The 20,018-nt window shown below is 41.7% G+C and overlaps 3 protein-coding genes across 3 annotated transcripts; 1 reads left to right on the forward strand and 2 right to left on the reverse strand.

The window, feature by feature from the left end:
- Positions 1–3,658: 3,658 nt before the first annotated feature.
- LOC105150406 (uncharacterized) lies at positions 3,659–4,204 on the reverse strand. Its single transcript, XM_011063443.2, has one exon. The coding sequence runs from the start codon at positions 4,202–4,204 to the stop codon at positions 3,659–3,661; it is 546 nt and encodes a 181-aa protein (XP_011061745.2).
- A 978-nt stretch (positions 4,205–5,182) lies between these two features.
- On the forward strand, positions 5,183–13,702 carry LOC147909366 (uncharacterized). The gene is made up of 2 exons (XM_087407489.1): positions 5,183–5,993; positions 8,559–13,702. Exon 2 carries the CDS (start codon positions 11,841–11,843, stop codon positions 12,237–12,239), a length of 399 nt encoding a protein of 132 aa, XP_087263615.1. The 5' UTR covers positions 5,183–5,993; positions 8,559–11,840; the 3' UTR covers positions 12,240–13,702.
- Positions 13,656–14,095, reverse strand: LOC147909367 (uncharacterized). The gene is made up of 2 exons (XM_087407228.1): positions 13,892–14,095; positions 13,656–13,781 (listed from the first exon to the last, which is right to left on the reverse strand). Exons 1-2 carry the CDS (start codon positions 14,093–14,095, stop codon positions 13,656–13,658), a joined length of 330 nt encoding a protein of 109 aa, XP_087263354.1.
- Between the last annotated feature and the right edge of the window lie 5,923 nt (positions 14,096–20,018).

Here is a 20,018-nt window from a genome sequence, read left to right on the forward strand (position 1 = left end):
CTCAAAAGAAAAAACTTTGACCAGGGCATGTTTATTGATATGGGCCTGAGTAGGTCAATTCAGATCATTTCTATGGTTCAGCGACGCACTTTTCATGACAGCACCGCTGTCGGAATATCGCGGAACTAAAATACTGCTCAGTTTCATGGCTTCACGTCAATTTCACTCGTAATATACAAACGAAATTTTTAGATGCACCTTTCTCTTAAACTAAAACTCCTACCGCGTTTCTAAAAGCATGGGATTGTTCGTTTAGGTTTTCCGCAATACGCCAGCTACTTTTCATGAACGTGCAAGATCTGAAACTCTTATATGCAACACATATTGTGATGTGTTGACTACAGAAGCCGATAACAAAACTGTAAGTCTTTAATTTTTTTTCGTTTTTCGTATTCAAATGTAGCTGGCGATTTGCATTGTTGTCGATACTTTAATTGTGGAGAAGGATTTTTCAGTCCATAAACACAGTTATGAGAAAGGTGCTTTTAAAATTTAATGATAAAACAAGACACTCCAGCATCCCCTTAAGTACCTCGCGTCTTGATAACTCCAACTTAGATAGAGTCAATTTAGATAGTTCTCGGTCTTCATGTCCTTTGCGGCAATTATGAAGAAATCTAATGCAATAGGCAAGTATTCGCTCAATCCTTGTGAACGTTGAACAGTTTGTGATGAGTGTGTTGATTGTTTCGTTGGAAACCAATAATTGAGGTACGATTGCAAACTGCTGTGAGTTGCTTAGCTTCAATCTCGGCTCTGTGTACATCCTCGGCGAATTCCAAATCGAAACTTTCTTCGCTTGTGTTGGGACGAATATATGACAACTATTTAGGGTCATTCCACCATAGGGAATTATTCTTCAGCTGAGCAGGTGAAACTTCTCTTGAGATCAGATCTGCGGGATTCTCCGAACCCTTTACACGGTTCCAATGAATAGCAGGCAATATTTCGCTAATTTCCGACACACGTTGGATATGAAAGTTTTACAACGCACTATGTCGCCACGAAACCAGTACAGCACGACCATGGAATTAGACCATGCCCGTATTTCATCGATTTCAATGTGGATGGCGTGTTTTACATTATTGATCAATTTACATAGTAATAACGCGCTACATAGTTCTAACCTAGGTATAGATTGCTTCTTTAAAGGGACTACTCTCGCTTTCGCGCATAATAACCTAACTGTCGTTTCTTCGCTTACCGATCGTATGTAGATACATGTGCCATATGCTTTCTCGGAAGCGTCACAAAATGGAATATCGACAATTCTTTGATACACCTACAACTAATCGAGGAACATATAACTCGTGAGTATTATTTAAGGAATCTCGGAATTCCTTCCACTTGTCTTGCACCGAATCTAGGAGTGGATCGTCCCAGCCTGTCTTGATTTCCCAAAGACTTTGCATCAGGATTTTAGCTACCGTTAAAATGGGACCTATCAATCCCAAAGGATCGAATAGTTTACCAATTGCAGACAGCATCTCGCGCTTTGTGGACGCATGATCTATTGTATTTGTGGTAAACTGAAGTCTGTCCGAATTTGGCTTCCATTCGAGCTCCAAAGCCCGAATAGTATCATTCGCATCAATCTTGAAACTAGAATTAGATTCACAGAGTGCGGATTAGATTCAGCTCGTGCGGAATCCTCCTTTCAGTGCGTCGTCAGAATTAGAGCACCATTTGTGCGCTTCGAATCCTTCTTCTCGTAATAACATAGTTAACTGTTCTTGCAAAGAACGAGCATTTTCAATCGTGCTAGTCCCCGAAATTATATCGTCGACATAAGTATCATTCAATAAAATATGAGACGCAAGCGGATAACTCTCTTTACCCTCCTCACCTAGTTGTCTCAAATAACGTACTGCCAAGTAAGACGCACAAGTTTGGCCATACGTAACAGTATTTAAGCGATACTCTTGTACAAGTTGCTCAGGCGAAAATCTCCATAAAATTCGTTGAAAATCGCGATCGTCTTTCTAAACCAACACATGGCGATACATTTTCTGTAAATCGGCCGTTAAAGCGATTTTGTAAGTATGAAAACGAATAATTATGTCGATTAAGCCATCTTGTAAAACGGGTCCGATCAAAAGAGCATCATTTAAAGACGCCCTTATTATTTTTAGCGGATGCATCAAATACAACACGTAATTTTGTACTAGTACTAGATTCTTTTAACACCCCATGATGAGGCAAATAGACCGCGCCTTTGCAATCATCAGACTGAGATTTCAGGACTGACATGTGATCTAACTCGATATATTCTCGCATGAACTTAACATAACGATCTCGCATGACTTCATTGTTCTTGAGTGTGCGTTCCAAACGCATTAAACGCTTCAAAGTTACTTCTCGGTTATCACCAATAGGTAAATTCGCATCGCGGAAAGGTAATTTTACTATGAATCTACCATTGCTTGTTCGCGTGACAGTTTGCTCGAAATGCTGCTCGCATCTTTTCTCGTCTATTGATAACGCTCTCGTTTTGTCGCTGTCGTAATTTTCCAGAATCTTTTCAGACATTCCTTTAACCCATCGCGAGGCTCCACCGAACAAACTAATGCGCTTGTCGCTCCCCTGTCGATGGCCGAATCCCTGCCGGGATTAACGGAACCTGCTACGATCCATCCAAGTCGTATTTTGTAAAACTAGTTGATCCTGCCCAAGCTTGATTTTACCTCTAACAAGTCAAAGAAATATTCCGCCCCTAGTAACATGTCTATTGGATCGTTATTGTGGAATTCTGAGTCAGCTAATACAAGATTACTCGGTATCTGTAGCTTGTCACGATCTATATTCGTGGACGGCAAATTCTTGGTAATTTTGGATACAATCAGACATTGAACACTGGCCTGGAAATTGGAACACCTCGACTTTACATGAACTTCGCAAATACTGTGAATCTTGTTTTCAATCTCGTTTAGACCGGTCACAATTTCGAAGGCCCTATTTTTCTTCAACCCTAGTTTGTTGTACGCAGCTTGAGTGACAAAGTTTGCCTCACTGGCACTATCAAGAAGTCGCAAATCGGAATTAGCGAGCCATTACATCGCATTGCTTCTAATTTTGCAGTAGCTATGAGAATTCGTTGCCTTTTTACCTTATGATATGCATGATTAACCGCTACATTAGCAACTAATTGATGATTGTTGTCCTGCGGCTCTGATTTTGCAGAGTCCTTGTCAGCCTGCTGTTGATGACATGTATTGTGCCTCCCATTACATTCTCGATAGGAATTCCTTTTGCATGCCTTTACGTAATGGTCGTTTCTGAGGCAATTTATGCATAGCTTTATGCGACGCTTGACTTCCTTGATTTGATCGGCAACCGACAGAGCTAGAAATTTCTCACAAACAAATAAAAGATGTGATCCATCGCAGAGGAAAACTTATTCAGAGAAGAGGTTAGAGAACTTGTTTTGAGCTTTCCAGCTTGCAATTTAGAATGCCCATGAGAGCCCTTGCTGCGCAGCTCCTTTTCTTTGAGAGCCCTGTCATTTGATCGTGACTCGATACGCTCTAAAATGAGGCTTCTATTTTTTAGAAATTCCAGCATGTCGTTTAACGTCACTGTTTCGCTAGATTTCGTTTCCTCTTCCCATGCTCGAAGAGTTTTCACATCGAACTTGTCTTCCATCATGTGCATGATCAGATCATCCCATGAATCGAATAGATAATCCTAGAATCTTTAACATGCGTAGGTGCCTGGAAATATAATCGATTAACTCGCGAAGAGCCTTCGCTGACTCTTTTGCTACGACGGGCATTGTGAACAAACATTCGATATGTTTTTTCTTGAGCGACCTAGGATCATCATATCTACTTAGCAGTAATTCCCATCGAATAATCGCCATTGAATAATTTTGACCCGTTAGCTCGATTGACTCAATAATTTTAGCGACGTCCCCTGAGATTGACGAAACTAAATATTGAAACTTTTCGACATCAGACAGTTGCAGTCTGACATGTATAATTGATCGAAAGCTGTCAGAAAAAGCTTTCCAATCCTCGATTTTGCCATCAAATCTCGGTAGTTTGATAGTAGGCAACTTTACTCTAGTATCTGCGTTAATCGTGCTTGCATTGTTTGCCACATGGTCAAGTATGTCGGTTTGTCGCGCGAGAATGGCCGACAACGTCTCGTTATTACTACGCGGTGTCATGGCGTCCGCGCCTTCGTGCTGAGCATCGCGACGCATTTCTTGAGCTCGGTTTGCTGTTGCAACAACCGAATAACCGCGGTACAGCGTCCGACGCCGACGATAACTTCATGCATCGTTTTAACAAAGATTTTACCTCAAAATATCTTTCCTCGCAACATTCTTGCTCTAGTGCGTCCTTGTCGTTGAATTCGCCCTCTTTTTCTAGTAATTGCTGTTGTATGGACTCACACTCCTTGTACTGGGTCTCAGAGCACCCGTACCACCCTTTTAAAAGGTAGGGATGTGTTTGTACAAAAAAATGGTTCAGACAAAATTTGCAGGATTTCGGGAGATCTATCTGATGGTGACCTTGAATTTGACCTTGAGGTCGACCTTGGGCATAACTCAAGGTCAAAGTACCGTTTTACAAATGTAAATCCTTATTCATGACATCACAAATGAAAATAGCGGAAAATTTTACGTCCGAATACGTTATCAAGCCTAGGTCAAAATTACAAAATACATGCGTACATACGTACATCATACGTGAAACGACAAAAAAAAACAAATGTTGGCTGTTGTTTACCTAAACGGAATACGATAGCGCGTCGAGGTATAGGATGAATGGATGGATGGATGGGAAGTAAAGAAAATACATATATAGTGATGTGAACGAAAAAATTTTTTATCAATTTACATTGTTTCTTTTTTGTATTAAAAACTAAAACCAATAGCTTGTAATCGATGTGCTGATGTTTGTTAAAGATGTTACTATCGTGTATTGTATCTTCGAACGCGATGTTGGAGAATCGCGTATATTTGACATCGACCGTATCGACGAGTCGGACTAATCGTTCGAATTACATCGATACATCCGTCAAACGCAAACATACATCGTAGTGTCGTTTCGGTTATTATGATGCGTACGGATGAAGAAACGTATGAGCATAGCATCGTTCAGCATGCAAACGCTGATGGTTAGCGGTCCAACACTTATAAAACCCTGTCCTTGTATTCATTTCGCAGCATCTTGTAAATACATGTATAATAGCATATGCGAGATCTCATCGTTGAAGATACGATACCGTATTTAGAACTGTGCGTTATTATTGGCGCGACTTTATCGCGAAGTGAAAGAGACCTTAGCAATCGTGCTCAAAGGTATAGATTTTTTGCGATTCAACGATAGTGTAATTATCTCGATATTCCTGACGCGTCCAAAATTAAAACTACAGTACAATCACGAAAGTGCTTGTGCCGTTAAACAACATATCAGGTATATAAAAAATCTGATATCAATAATTGGAGCTACATTATAATCTTTAAAAATTGTGAATAAATGATGTGTCGAAAAAAAAAGTTATATTTATTAAAAGTAAAATTAAAAAGAAAGACCCAAGTGGTACTTTACTATATGATGTTACGTATCTTTTTAGATTCTCATTGAAGGCCTTTTTATTTCAACGTCTTAAGAAATAGTAACTTTAATTCTTAAAAAATATTTTCATTCAATGTCTTCCTGTTCCAACACAAGAAATAATAGCTTTAGTTTTCTTCAAACAACATATAAAAATTGTCACAAAATTTACTTGCACAAGTATACTTCACAAGTTACTTAGTAGATATATTAGGCGGGTTCTGGACCATGGGGCTAGAGGGGGGCGCGGGGCGTGGGAGGTACTCGTAGGCGCAGAGGAAGGGACGGGGGAGGCGCGAGAAGTCCCCGTTGCAGGCGTCGGCGCCACCGCCGCCACCGCCACCGACCACAAAATGCGTTTCGGGTCGCTGCCGTAGATCCCACACCCATCCCAAAGCATAGTGCGTTCTCACAGTTCTTTCTTTCAAGGTCAGAAGCATTGATAATAATATTTATCTAGAACCGTGAGATCGGTCGCAAAAAAAGAGATACCGATAACGATATTTTTTCTAAGAAGAGATCGGTGACATGTTCGATGCTGCAACCTAATAGGGATGGTATACAAAGCGACAAAGAAGTCGCAAATGAAATATATAATGGGTCATAAGCGCGCGGCACCTCAATTGGCGCCATTAAAGATTATCGAATCGATCGCAATAAGTGTAATGCGAAAAGTATGGCTGACCATCGTGCGAACATGGTAAATGCAGACAAGTTATTTAAAGCAATGGAAATAGAATTGAGGACATAATGGACGATGTAGAGTTCGAGAATATCAGAAACATTGAGAATATGCACGATGCAGAGTTTGAGAATATCGAAAACATTGAAGACATGGACGATGTAGAATTCGAGAATATCGGAAACGCAAATATTAAAGACGAAGAGTTTGATGAAATGGAAGTAGATTTTGAGAATATAATGGACCAAGAGTCGTCTGACGAAGAAATGCTATCCGACGATAGTGAATGTGCTAATGATATGAGCGATGAAATGGATCGCGTAGAAAAATTCGTGTCGTCTCCAGAAATTCATACGTTGAACTCTCGTACTGTATGATCTACAATTATTATACAACGGTGTTTTAACCGTATGCACATCATGCATAATTCGTATAGCTGATATTAACAATGAAGGAATGTATCACGTCAGGAAGCATGAGACCGATTCTTTCGATAGGCTGAACGGCAGATTGTGCACGAATTACAGAGTGCCTTTATTTATATTCTCGTGCAGTATATGCACTCTGCACACATTAAAAAAATGAATGCAAAAAAAGTGTCTGAACATTGTGATTCGCGGAGGAGAGACAAAGATGCGCGAATATCGCCGGTGCAGTTTCTACGCGATCAAGAAATAGATACATGTCGTGCGAAACAGGGAGTCATCAATGACGATAACGATGATGAAAAAGAATATTGGTTCGGACGGTTAGGAGACGAAACGGTGCACATTGACTTCAAAGAGAGATTTTGGTACAAAGCTTTCGGTTTAATAAAAGAACAGTGTTATCATTCAATGAAAAGTGAAGAAAAGATTCAATATAGCTGCAGGCGTATTAAGATTCCAGCGGGTGGTGAGAAGTGATGATAACGGACAAGTTAGTGATGCCATACTACGACCACGAGGAGAATCCTGCTAAAAAAGTGTTTCATGACCTGTGTGATAAGTATATGCGTAATCAATTATGCTACCCCTGTAAAGAGTGTACTAAAGAATCTACTTTAGTAGACGAACATAATACCAAGATGATAAAACATTATGACATTCTAGATGTAAAGCAACGTGCAGCAACGTGTGTGAACGAGTCAAGTGCTCCGTATAAGAGTGTGATCTAAAGACTGGAAGTGCGAAAAAGAAGTATGGAAAACCACGAGCGAGTGGAATGCGAACGGTTGGAACAGTGCGGCCAGATCGCTACTCTGGTGGAGTGTTTCGCGTGGCTGCAATGATACGACGAATACATCAAGCAATTTGAAGAACTTTGTCGTGCCAAGCGTCCGCGCCTCACCATTGGACACAGACAAAATCCACGGTGACGAGGATCGCGCGACTCGCGGGTGCAAAGTCATAATTGGAGCGATGTTTTATGCACATTGGTGACGAGTGGCAATGAACGATCTCTTGTCTGGCGAGAAATCAATGCCGCGTTCGAGAGTCGTATATTGACAGGTGCGGTGATAAATTTTAATTACATCGAGCCGCGGCAGTTTTTAGAAAACGTTGGCAATGTAGAGCGAATGCGAGACGCTGTAGAAAGACACGGTAGTGTAAAAATGAACACCGCGTTCAATGGCGAGTTTGCGACGAAGGATAAACGTGCTAATAAAAGTATAATTACAAAGAACAGCGAGATATATCAATGCACCGACATGCGCGAGTGGTACAAGCGACACGTCGTCGAGTCTATACTAGCATCGCTCGAAGAGCGACGTGACAGCGGGCGGGCATTGTTGCGAATCCTCAACTTGACGTGAACAAACTAAAAATCATCCCCTGCGCGGGATGTCACTTCGAGGTGCCGCGAGAAATTATACTTAAGAAAACGGTGATCAATGTGCATTCGATGGACAATGTATGCTTCGCGTGGTTGATGATAGCCGCTCTATACCCGCCTAAAAGTCATGTGGATAGAAAATCATCGTATCCGCATTATATGACAGTTGAATCTTGCGGATATCGAATTTCCGAACGTTCGAAAGCATTCCGAAATTCGAAAATCTCAACAACATATCGATCAACGTGTACAGCATCGAAGATAAGCAGGTCCTTCCTTTATGGCTCACAGGCGACAAGAAGAAGAAGCATGTAAATCTCTTGTACCTTCAAGATTCACGCAACGACAACATTAGACACTTTGCGTGGATCAAGAACCTGTCGCGTCTCGTGAGCTCGCAGATTAGTAGGAAAAAGAACAAGAAATTTTTTTGCGACCGATAAGTACGATAAAAAAACCAATAAAAAGCAACAAAAAAATGATTTCTCTATTTACAGGTGTCTCCATTACTTCAGCTTGTGCGAAAAATTGCAGTCGCACGAAGTGGACTGCAAGAAGATCAACGACTGCGCCATCTGACTGCCGAGCGAGGATGACAAGTGCATATCCAAATTGGCAACTATAACAATTGGGAACGAGTGCCGTTCATCGTCTATGCTGACCTGGAATACGTCCTACGGAAGACGGAATCCAACAGAGAAGACGCGTCATCGTACGCGTATCAATAGCATCAAACAAGCATTTAGCATAAGCTACTATGTATGATACGCGTACTACGACACTCTATCGTCGTATCACTTCCATCGCGATGAAGACTGTAGCCTGGTTCGCGCGATAACAATTTGGCGCATTGCGTGAAAAATATTGTCCGCCAACGTGCCCATGAAAACGTTGTTTAAACAGCAATGGGAGACGTAGCGCGACGCGTTGTCACATTTGCGAGAAACCGTTCGCGTCGGACGATACGCGAGTCCCGATCATTGTCTCACTGGTAGACACCGCGATCCAGTGCATTCGAATTGTAACTTAAATTATAATAAAAATTCGTTTTATATTCTGGTTGTATTTCACAATTTATCAGGCTACGACGCGCATTTTATAATTAAGGAAATTGCTATCGCATACGATGGATATGTAGATGTACTACCGATAATCAAAGAAAAATATATTTCATTCACTAAACATGTCGATAGCACCAAAGACAAAAATGAAAAGAATTTTCAGAAAAATTGTGTAAAATTAAGGTTCATTGATTCTTTCAAATTTTTAAATGCAAACCTCGATAAATTGGCGTCTCGACAAAGATAAATTATTGGGAGTACAAATTAGTTCGTTTTCCAAAAGATGGCTCCGGTTGTGAATGGTTCATAGTGACAACTGATTTTGGCTGGTTTTCAGAGAGGTTAGACATCTGCTAATAATGTTCAGTTTATATCGCTTTGAGTTTCATACAAAAACCTTGATTTTTACTGTGTTTGAAATGTCGAATTTTGTGTTAACCAAGCAGTATTTGGAGGTTCTAATTTTCTGCTTTAATTGGAAGAAAAATGCAACTGAAGCCCATCGAATACTTATCGAAGTTTATAGTGACACTGCTCCAACTGTCATGTAGAGTAAATCATGTAGAGAATGGTTTCGACGTTTCAAAGATGGAGATTTCAGTGTTGAAGACAAGCCTCGCTCTGGACAGCCAAAAAAATTCGAAGACAAAGAATTAGAGGCATTACTCGAAGAAGATCAGAGTCAAACGCAAGAGGAGCTTGCAGAATCATTGGGAGTAACTCAACAAGTCGTTTCTGCACGATTGAGAGCCATGGGAATAATTCAAAAACAAGAAAATTGAGTGCCTTATGAACTGAAACCGAAAGACGTTGAAAGGCGATTTTTTACTTGCGAACAGCTGATTCAAAGACAACAAAGAAAAAGTTTTTTTGCAGTGGATTGTGACTGGAGATGAGAAGTGGATATTCTACGACAACCCTAAGAAGAAAAAATACTACGCTAAGCCCGGTCAATCGTTGCTATCGACCTCAACATCAACACCAAAGCCGAACATTCATGGTTCGAAGATCATGCTCTCTATCTGGTGGGACCAAAAGGGTGTTGTTTATTATGAGCTGCTGAAACCTGGCGATTCAATTACGGGCGATCGGTATCATGGCTACAAGCGATTCGTTTGAGCCGTGCATTGCGAGAAAAACGAGCAAACACATGATAAAGTTATTTTTCTCCATGACAACGCTCGGCCTCATGTCGCAAAAGTCGTAAAAAAATATTTGAAAATGCTCAAATGGGATGTTTTACCGCACCCGCCGTATTCTCCGGACATTGCTCCTTTTGATTATTGGTTGTTCCGAAGGACACCACGTCACCGGTTAACTTCTTTCGCAGAAATCGAAAATTGACTCCAAAATTAGATCGCCTCCAAAGACGAGTCATTTTTTCGAGATGGAATTCGAAAATTGCCTGAGAGATGGGAAAAAGTAGCTTTAATTAATCTGTTCATTCATTTTGTTTTGAAATAAATGCATTTTTGAACACAAAAAACGGACTGAACTAATTTGTACTCCCAATAAAAATTATACGTTCTGAATTTTGTAAGGTCAGCGCAGAAAATTTCGATCTTCTTGCACAAAAAAGTGTCTTTCTGTACGAATACATTGACTGCATCGAAAAATTGCAGGACACGCGCTTACCACCGCGCGAATTATTTTTCACTCATAGACGATACCGTATCCGAGAGCGATTACGCCGTGAATGTATGGCAGCGATTCTCCATCCGAACGCTCGGTAAGTACAGTGCTTTGTACTTGAAACATACGCGCGTAAGAGTTGCTCACCGACATTGATATGATTATGTTCATCGAGCGCTGTATATGCGGCGGCCTCAATCAATGTTCCGATAGATACGCGCAGGCTAATATCAAGTACATGTGTACGTTCGACTCATCGAAACCGTCGTCATACTTGATGTACTACGGTGTAAATAATTTGTACAGATGGGCGATGTGTCAATCTTTGCTATAAGCCGAATTTCGATGGATCGAAGACGCTGCGAACTTTGACGTGAGCGCGACGATCGCTCCGGATTCACCTACCGGTTATATTCTCAAGGTCGATTTCGAGTATCCGCAGTATCTACACGATCGACACACTGACCTACCTTTCTGTCTAACGTGCGATAAACCACCCGGCAAGCGCGAAGATAAACTTCTAATGATGTTATATAAGCAGCATTACGTCATCCACTACCGCAACCTGCAGCAATGTACTCGTCACGGTCTTCGCGTGACATAGATCCACCGGGTGCTACAATTCGCTCAATCTCCATGACTCCGCGATTACATTAAATTCAATACACAATTTAGAACGCATGCGAAAAATGATTTTGAAAAAAATTTGTATAAACTGTAAACTTGTATAATTTGTAAATGAACAACGTAGTATTTGACAAGACCATGGAGAATGTGCGCAACCATGCCGATGTAAAATTAATAACAAAATGGAACGGACGATACGGCGCAGAGGCAATGATTGCGAAACCGAATTTCCACAGTCGCAGCGTCTTTGCGGAAAATTTGATTCGCCGACGAAATGCGTAAACTCGAGGTGAAGTTCGACAAGCTGATTTACGTGGGTATATGCATACTCGATATGTCGAAAGTCTGTACGAATTTCACAAGTACATGTCACCGATGTATCGCGACAAATGCAAGATCATGTACATCGACACGGACAGTCTCATTTATCATATAGAATGCGACGATGTTTACTAGACTATGAAACGCGATATCGCTAGATTCGACACGAGCGATTATCCGGCAGATAACGTGTACGGAATGCCTCTCGTGAACAAAAAAGTATCCGGTCTGATGAAGGACGAGAATAACGATGCGATAATGATCAAATTCGTTGGACTCAGAGCAAAGATGTACGCGGTGAGGGTGGACAGCAAGAAGGACATTAAAAAGGCGAAAGGCGTAAAGAATAATGCCATAGCGCTAACAATAACGTTCGACGATTACACGCGATGTTTGAACGAAGAGATCGAAATGACTCGCCGTCAATCGTGTATACGATCTAGATTACACGAGGTGTACACGATATCGAAAATCGCTCTGAGTTCATACGACGACAAACGATATGTCGTACCGGACTCGACGGAGACGTTACCGTAAGGGCATTGGCTTTGTAATATATGTATTATATGTATTATATGTATTATGTATATTATATGTAGTATATATTGCTATTATGTATTACTATTGTAACTTACATCTTTTTTTACATTTATACAAGTACAATATTATTAGTATGTTTTATGTAATAACATTTATTATATATTACTATTATTGTATTTTCATATAATATATATCGTATGTTTTTAACATTTATATACGTATTATATATTACTAGTATTTTAATTTACACTTTATGTATCCCATATTTTTATCATTTATGCGTATCATTATGTATTATTATTCTTTTGATTTACACTTTACGTATGTTTTTTACATTTATATAAGTATTACTGTTATGTATTACTACTGTCCGAGATTAGCATCCGTAAAGCCGATTTTATGGAATTAGTGTATATGCGGCATATGATTTGGAAACGTCTAGAAACGCTGTATCATTTAAAATTGTTCTAAAAGCTTCCAATTGAACTTGGCAATCACCTTTCTTTATTGAAGTCAAGAGAGTAAGTCAAAGTCGCATGTTGTACATATACAAAAACCAATTGTTAAAAACAGCTTTTACAATTCTGATCGATTACAGCGCACTCGCGTAACGCGAAACGCGTAATTCGCTGATTCAACATCATAATCGCTGATTTTGCGAGCGCGCATGGCAATAATGTGTCGCTTGCCTATCATTATAAAAATTGCCAATGGCTGTCCGAATTATGAGGTCACCTCAAAATTCATAATTTAGGAGAATCTCATGGTGATTGACGAAAGGAGTCTCTGTTCTATCTAATCGATAAAAAGTCGAACCGAGCAGTGATCAAATTTTTTTCTTTGTTTTTAGTTGCAGTTAATGCTCTGCAATTTAGATCAATCGTCTCTGAGACGCCGAAAGAAAACCGCTGCGTTCGACTCGTGATAGAAATCCGAAAGGGTGTTCGCCTGTAAAAGAAACATTGATTTCCACTCGTGTTTATTTGTGCTGTATTAAATTCATCATTTAAAAATTTGTTGCATGGTTTTTGCGAAATTATCAACTCTGTGAATTGTTGAAAATAAAATTGTGATCTGTTACGTGAACATTCGCGTTGGTTGGAATTTTCGCTCAAAACGTCTTCCCGCTCAAACTCTCTCGCTCTCTCTTTTTTTCTTACTCTCGGACAACTACCTATGTACATATATATTCTGCTCCATACATAAGTTTTTACAAATAATTATGTATTTTATATCTAAAATATACTCCAAAAATGAAGATGATGAATAGGGAGTAATAAAAAAAAATATACGTTTATATAATTATATTGATATAATATATTTTTTACATGTAGAAAAAATACACGAATCAAAATTTTATCAAATGATATTGTTTTTATGTATCCATGAATTGTGCGATCCCTCGAATCCCAGCTACTTGACGTACACCTTGTCTCCCTTCCTGCGCAATACTTTCTCCACGAGATACACATCTGGATGAGTAGCGTGGTGCAACTCGTGCTCGTAGAACGCACCAGCGACGGATTTTCCGCGATAGTCCTAGAGTAGATAGGTTATGGGATTGATACGTTGCTTAACGATCGTAAACACCTCGGTCCAATTGGCGTGTAATCCTTCTCAAAAATCGTCTTGTACTTGCTCATGCGTACCGAATCGCCCACTTTGAATTTTGCCAGGCCAGCGATTTTTATCACGCTGTACACCGTGTCCAAGAATCTTTCGGCGATCGCGGGAGTTATGTCGGCGGGTCGCATGCCGATAGTGCAATACTTTCGCGCGTTGTAATCTGATACGAGACGCGGCATCTCATCAATCCACTTGTAATTGCCGTTGAATGTAAACATCTTCCACATGTCGTTTTTGAGCGTGCGATTGAACCGCTCGACTACCGACGCTTTCAATGTCGAATATGTAGATTAACGTCGTGTCTTTTCAAGATTTTCTGCACATCGGCGTTGTAAAACTCCATCGCCATATCCGTTTATAAATTTTTCGGACATCTTCCACTCACTCGAATTATCTCAGCGATAACAACAACCATCTCGTTTCCACTCTTGCTCTTGAGCGGTACGGCTCACGCGTATTTGCTTAACACTCGATGACAGTATGTAGTGGTAGCTTCTCTTCGAGTTGAAGCTCGAGTATGGGCGCATCTCGATGATATCAGCCTGCCACAGATCATCATATCCTCGAACTATGACGCACCTTCGCGGAAAATTTCTTCTCCGGAGAGTGCAATTCCTCGACGAGCCGACGTCTCTCGGAGCTAATTTTTCTCTTTTTGCTGGATCTCTTTTTCATGATTCGACGCATAATACAAAGGGCAAAAGTATTTTTTTTCGCTGACGCCATTCGACTGACTCGTTTCGTCGATTCGCGATTTAATTTATAATAAGACATGATGAATAATAAGATATGTTGTCCGCATCATCGTCGAAATGTTTATTGTCAAACATCAATCCATCCTTGTGTAGGTAAACGCCGTATACATAATCTATACCGTTCTTCTATTTATCTCGCGCTCCCCTCAGGACTCGACGTACTTTTGACCCAGTGGGTCCAAACCGGCTTGCAATACCTCTCGACCTTCCGACGTTTGCAAACGATTTTGAACGATTTGTTGCTAGCGAATCGTCCGTTTCAAAAACGATCTTCAACGATTCTATCGTCGGTACGATTGTCGTACGCGGGGTGGAGGTTACCGGCTGTACACGATCGTGCGATCGATCATCGGATTTACGCGAGGTTGCGGAACGCTCAAACATCTCGCTCGCTTTCTCTTCCTCTCCCTTTCCTTCCTCCTCCCCCTCCTTCTCCTCCTCTTTTCTCTCGCGCTTGGAGCCAGACGTCGTGCGATTGTCTCTTTATCGCACGCCGGATCAACGATCTGTCGCAGGTTTGATAATAGGCTTAAAATGCTTGTTCGATACCATGTCTCCTTTGATTCTACCTTTGGTTTTCAAAGCGCGATGTTTCTTGATCGATTCGCTCGTCTTCTCAATATCTCTCGCGATTTTTTCACGCTCGCGCACATCATTCATGTTCGTCTCTGGCGAAGTGTCGATAACGACTAGTCACGTTACGATATCGCGAACTCGTTAAATCCCTTTCTATACTTCCCGTCTTTAAGCGCACTGTCCTTGTCTATCATTAGAAATCCATATTTTTTTTGCAAACAATCACGGCACAATGCAAAAAATTCGTCGTACAACATGTTCGTATTTACGTGATCGTTGTAAACGTGTTTCAAGTTGGTACAATCCTGTTTGAATAGGATCAGCAGGTTCGCATATCAGATCAGATTGTCGCGTATCAGATGTTTAGGTATCCTCGCGTACGTCTGACAGAGATAGAAGCAGTCAATGTTCGTGTGGCGGCCCATCGAAAAATATTCTCTCACCGCATCCTGCTTATCGCATGCCACGTCATCAAAGATAAAAATAGAATTTGGGCGCACTTCGTCGATAGAACGACGTCGCTGTTGTTGGAGAACGTAAAGTAGCCGATTTCGTTGATAGGCGAAAATAAATTTTCGAGATATCAATACTTCGGCTGTTGCAGCGATTTCGAGTAGACGTACACGTTCTCGAAACGTACATCGTTTGGACTCTTGAGCAAACTTATGAGAACGTTGGTTTTACCGCAATTCGACGAGCCGTAAATGATCGCGCATATAGTACTCGGCAGCATTTCGCCGTGCTTGCGCTTCTCCGCGCTCCTCCCATCATTCGCAATTTTGCGTCACAGTTTGTAACGTGTATCGTCAGCGATTGCAGCACGAATTTCATGCTCACACTAAAGGCTACGCGCTCTCGAACGATTATTTAAGTGCGCGAATCTACGAATTGTGCAATAATAAAATGTATCTCGCGATGTGCCATCCTTCCGATATTCGAGATTTGAATGCCAAGCAATTGCAATATATAAGTTGTACTCTTATGTGTGTTCGATGACTACATCGAATATGTCTGACAAGTTTCCGGAACACGTGAAGGCAGATTCGGAGATTCGAAGCTTGTCCCAGACATGTATCGTCACTGCAACGAGCACTACAATTAACCGTAGCAGCGGACGCATATCCCGCATCAAAGATGCAAAGGACTGTAGCGAATGTTGCCGTCGCGGCGGTCTGCTGAATCGAGCAATAAACGCGCTTTCTTTCGAGTTACATATTCCGGACTATCAGTTTTCCGGGCACTCGGCTTACGAAGCGATTAACTAGAGGTGACGCGGGCATAACGCGGGCTGGACGCGGCGTGCCGAGAACACTACATTGCGTATTCTCGGAGCAACGATCTTACCGATAGACACGGCGGACAAGTACTCGCCGATAAGGCGCTAGGACGCGTCGCGAGAGATTCGGCTCTGCGAGAGAGCCGCCGCTGTTGCCGTCTGGGCAGCGATGAAAGCCAAGATCAAGATCGGCATGGGTATGAAACCGAAGAAGAAAACGAGGAAAAAAGCGACGAAAAAGAGGATACTTCCGATGGCGAAACGAGGCGATGCGTTACTATTTCTGCTAATGGGGGCGCGCTCAGGTCCTTGATCGGCGGAGTGGCTAGCATGGCGAAAGCGGTAAACGACAGCAAAGCCGCACGACGTCAGCTCGAAGAGCTGCAACATCACGATAGTGCGAATAGGAACGCGGATTGTATCTCGCTCCATACAAATATGGATGTGGACTGTATCTCGGCCCGTGGAAAGGGTACAAACGTGGAAAGGGTGTAGCTATTATACAAAGAAAAAAAAACGCCAAAAAGACGATAAAAATACCATCTACCGCAACTACCAATGTGCAATTGAACGAGCTCACGAGACGTAAGCGCGTACCATACTTTTAGAGGCATTTTCATGCGTAACATGTTATCGACGAGCAGCGCGCAACGAAAGCGGTATCGTGAATCTGAACGATGTGACGGGGCCTGGTACTCACTGGATAATGTACGCGAAGAGGAACAACCGCGTCGTGTAATTTGATAGTTTCGGTAATCTTCGACCGCTCAAGGAACTGCGATATTTCGGGAACGGTGACGATAGAATACAATCGTACGTCCTATCAGAGCTTCTGCGGACAGATGTGTCTGCGGTTTCTACAAACGATAGACGCGTGTGAACTTAAAAAACTTGACGAGGTGCTGTAAAATCTTAGTATTAGTCGAACACTTTTTCCGTCATGTCGTTGACGCTTATTCTGAGCGGGAAGAACACCGTCCTCGCAGCGAACTACTTTCTCGTCATAGATTTGAGTGACGGAGATTACAAGCTCGGTCTGGCGATTTTTGAGACTTATCACACGAACGTGAACGAATCAAACAACAAATTTTATTTTGCCAAAGACGGTGCTGAAATTACAATTCCCGAGGGTTCATACAAAATGCGAGACATAAATGAATGTTTGAAACGCGCGATTTTACGGAAACGTACCGCGACGCATTTGAAATCGTTGACGTAGTGTGTAGTGACAATAACAACAACAATGACATCGTTGACGAAAATGGTGAGGGTGGAGAATCTCGATTACGCTCCGTGCAAACTATAACACGATAAGATACGAGATTAGATATGCATACAGAATAAACTTTGGCAAGCCCAACAGCATTGGATTGCTATTGGGATTCTCGTCGAAGCGTATACTGCGGCCGCAAAAGTGGCACGAATCGAACGTGTCGATCAACATAATGAACGTAAACATTATCTGCGTAGAATGTAACGTGACCGCGGACACGTACAGTAAAAAAGCGCGTACACGATACATGAATTTTCGCCGAGCGTGCCGCCAGGATATAAGATATCGGAGAGGTCGACGCAGATCATTTACCTGCCGATCATCGCACGGAGCATTACGGATCTAACGATACGCGTCGTCGACCAGAACGGACGATTGCTCGATTTTCGCGAAGAGGAGATCACGGTGCACGACGGCGACAGTGATAATGTGAGCGTGAGATGCTCGTGCTGAATGGAACGGAGCATATGCAGAGAAATAATACATTCTTTACAAGGCCGGTGATGTTAACTCGATGCCAGCTCGATAACACTCGCTCATCCAGCTGCATTAGAAAGAAGCTCAGCGCATCGAACGTTAACATTTTTAAAGTCTTTGGGATTCGCGGTGCGCAACATTTGAGATGACTGATATCCTAAACATTAAAGAGCTGATCTTCGACGATCGCATTGTCAAAATTGAGACTCACACGTACAGCCCGTTCGCCAACACAACGTTCGGGTACAGCGACGAAATAAGAATACCCATACAGCAACAGGATCTGTACACACTGCCATACGAAAGCTTTCTATACGTCGAGGAAGAAAACTGACGAAGAAGAAAGTGGTCCAGGGTGCTCACGTGGCATTGGGAAATAATTGCGTCGCGTTCATATTCGATGAGATTCAATATGAACTCAATGGTGTGGAAATTGACCGTAGCAGAAATGTGGTGTTTGAGATCGGTAATTCGAAAAAAAAAAGGTAAGAATTCCTTCGGTCGATCGACAGTAATTGTTATTGAACGCACGCACAAGGCGAGCTCGTGATTTCATCTCGAGCCTGACATTAAGCCTCGTCAAAGTCAGGGATTCATCGTTCTTTAGTCTTTTCAAAACAATTCGGTACACGCAAACAGGCACCGGCAACGGACAATTGAAAGTTCTAGAACAATTCAATTCGCGGACGCGAGCGCCGCGCTCCGACGAATACGTCACGCGCTGTCACCAATCCCGCGTACGGATTTTCTGTCGCGCATGACTGTTACATTGAACGTTGTTAGAAAAGAATCGAAAGCGCCAATCAATTTTGTACAACCAATGCCACGTGATAATTACGATTGTGGCAAAATTTAATTGGATTTCTCCCAAGAAGAAAGCCCAGACCGAAAGCAATAAATGCTTCGATCTCGCCGTCCCTCCGGGGCAGATTGCTTAGATAGTTTACACCGCTTAGACCGTTTACACCGCTTAGAATTCTTAGACTTCTTAGAGTTCTCACTTCTAAAAGTTCTTCGAGTTCTTAGAGTTATAGTCTCGCTACTATATCGCTTCGTAAAACTGCCGTGCTAACCGCTTAGTGAAAACCGCTATAAAACGAATCTTTTCAAAAGTACCGAGAAAATCGCTGAGATTTTCCATCACCGCGATTTCAAATACAATTTTGGAAAAGGTGACCGCATTTGATATTCTGTTAATCTAATATTTAATTAATTATATTTTTTGACTCTGTAACTGATCATATTAAAGAAAATTATTTTGTTAAATTAAAAAGAAACGAAGTTCTCTTTACTGTCGTGTATCATATCAATCGTGTGCCGTTCTCTCACTCGAACCTTTCCGCGCGGTGCATTCTCGCACATGTGGGCATAACTAGCACGCTCAAAAACTATGTAACAGTGTCATCTGACAGAAGCATGATTCTGCGGAATGCCGGCTGGGATGTGCAGACTACTGCGGCCGGATATTTTAATTTCTGTGTACCGCTTTACGTACTGCTGGGATTTTGCGAAGATTACAAACGCATGGTGATCCACGCTCGTCACAAGTTGATTTTAATACAAGCGCGCAACGACAACAATTGTCTGACGAGAAATCCGGCGACAGAGCCAACGCTCGAATTATTCAAAGTATAATGGTGAATGTCGCACGTAATATTGAGTGAGATAAATAAGCTGTCGATGCTGCGCGCTTTGGAGAGCGGATGATATCTGAACATGGCTTTTCGCTCGTAGAATCTATATGAGTTTCCGCTCTTGCAGAGCACAACTAAGCATTTGTGGGCCATCAAGAC

This window comes from Acromyrmex echinatior, chromosome 6, assembly GCF_024713525.1.
Source record: "Acromyrmex echinatior isolate Ae372 chromosome 6, ASM2471352v2, whole genome shotgun sequence".
In the NCBI taxonomy this organism is placed as follows: Eukaryota; Metazoa; Arthropoda; class Insecta; order Hymenoptera; family Formicidae; genus Acromyrmex; species Acromyrmex echinatior.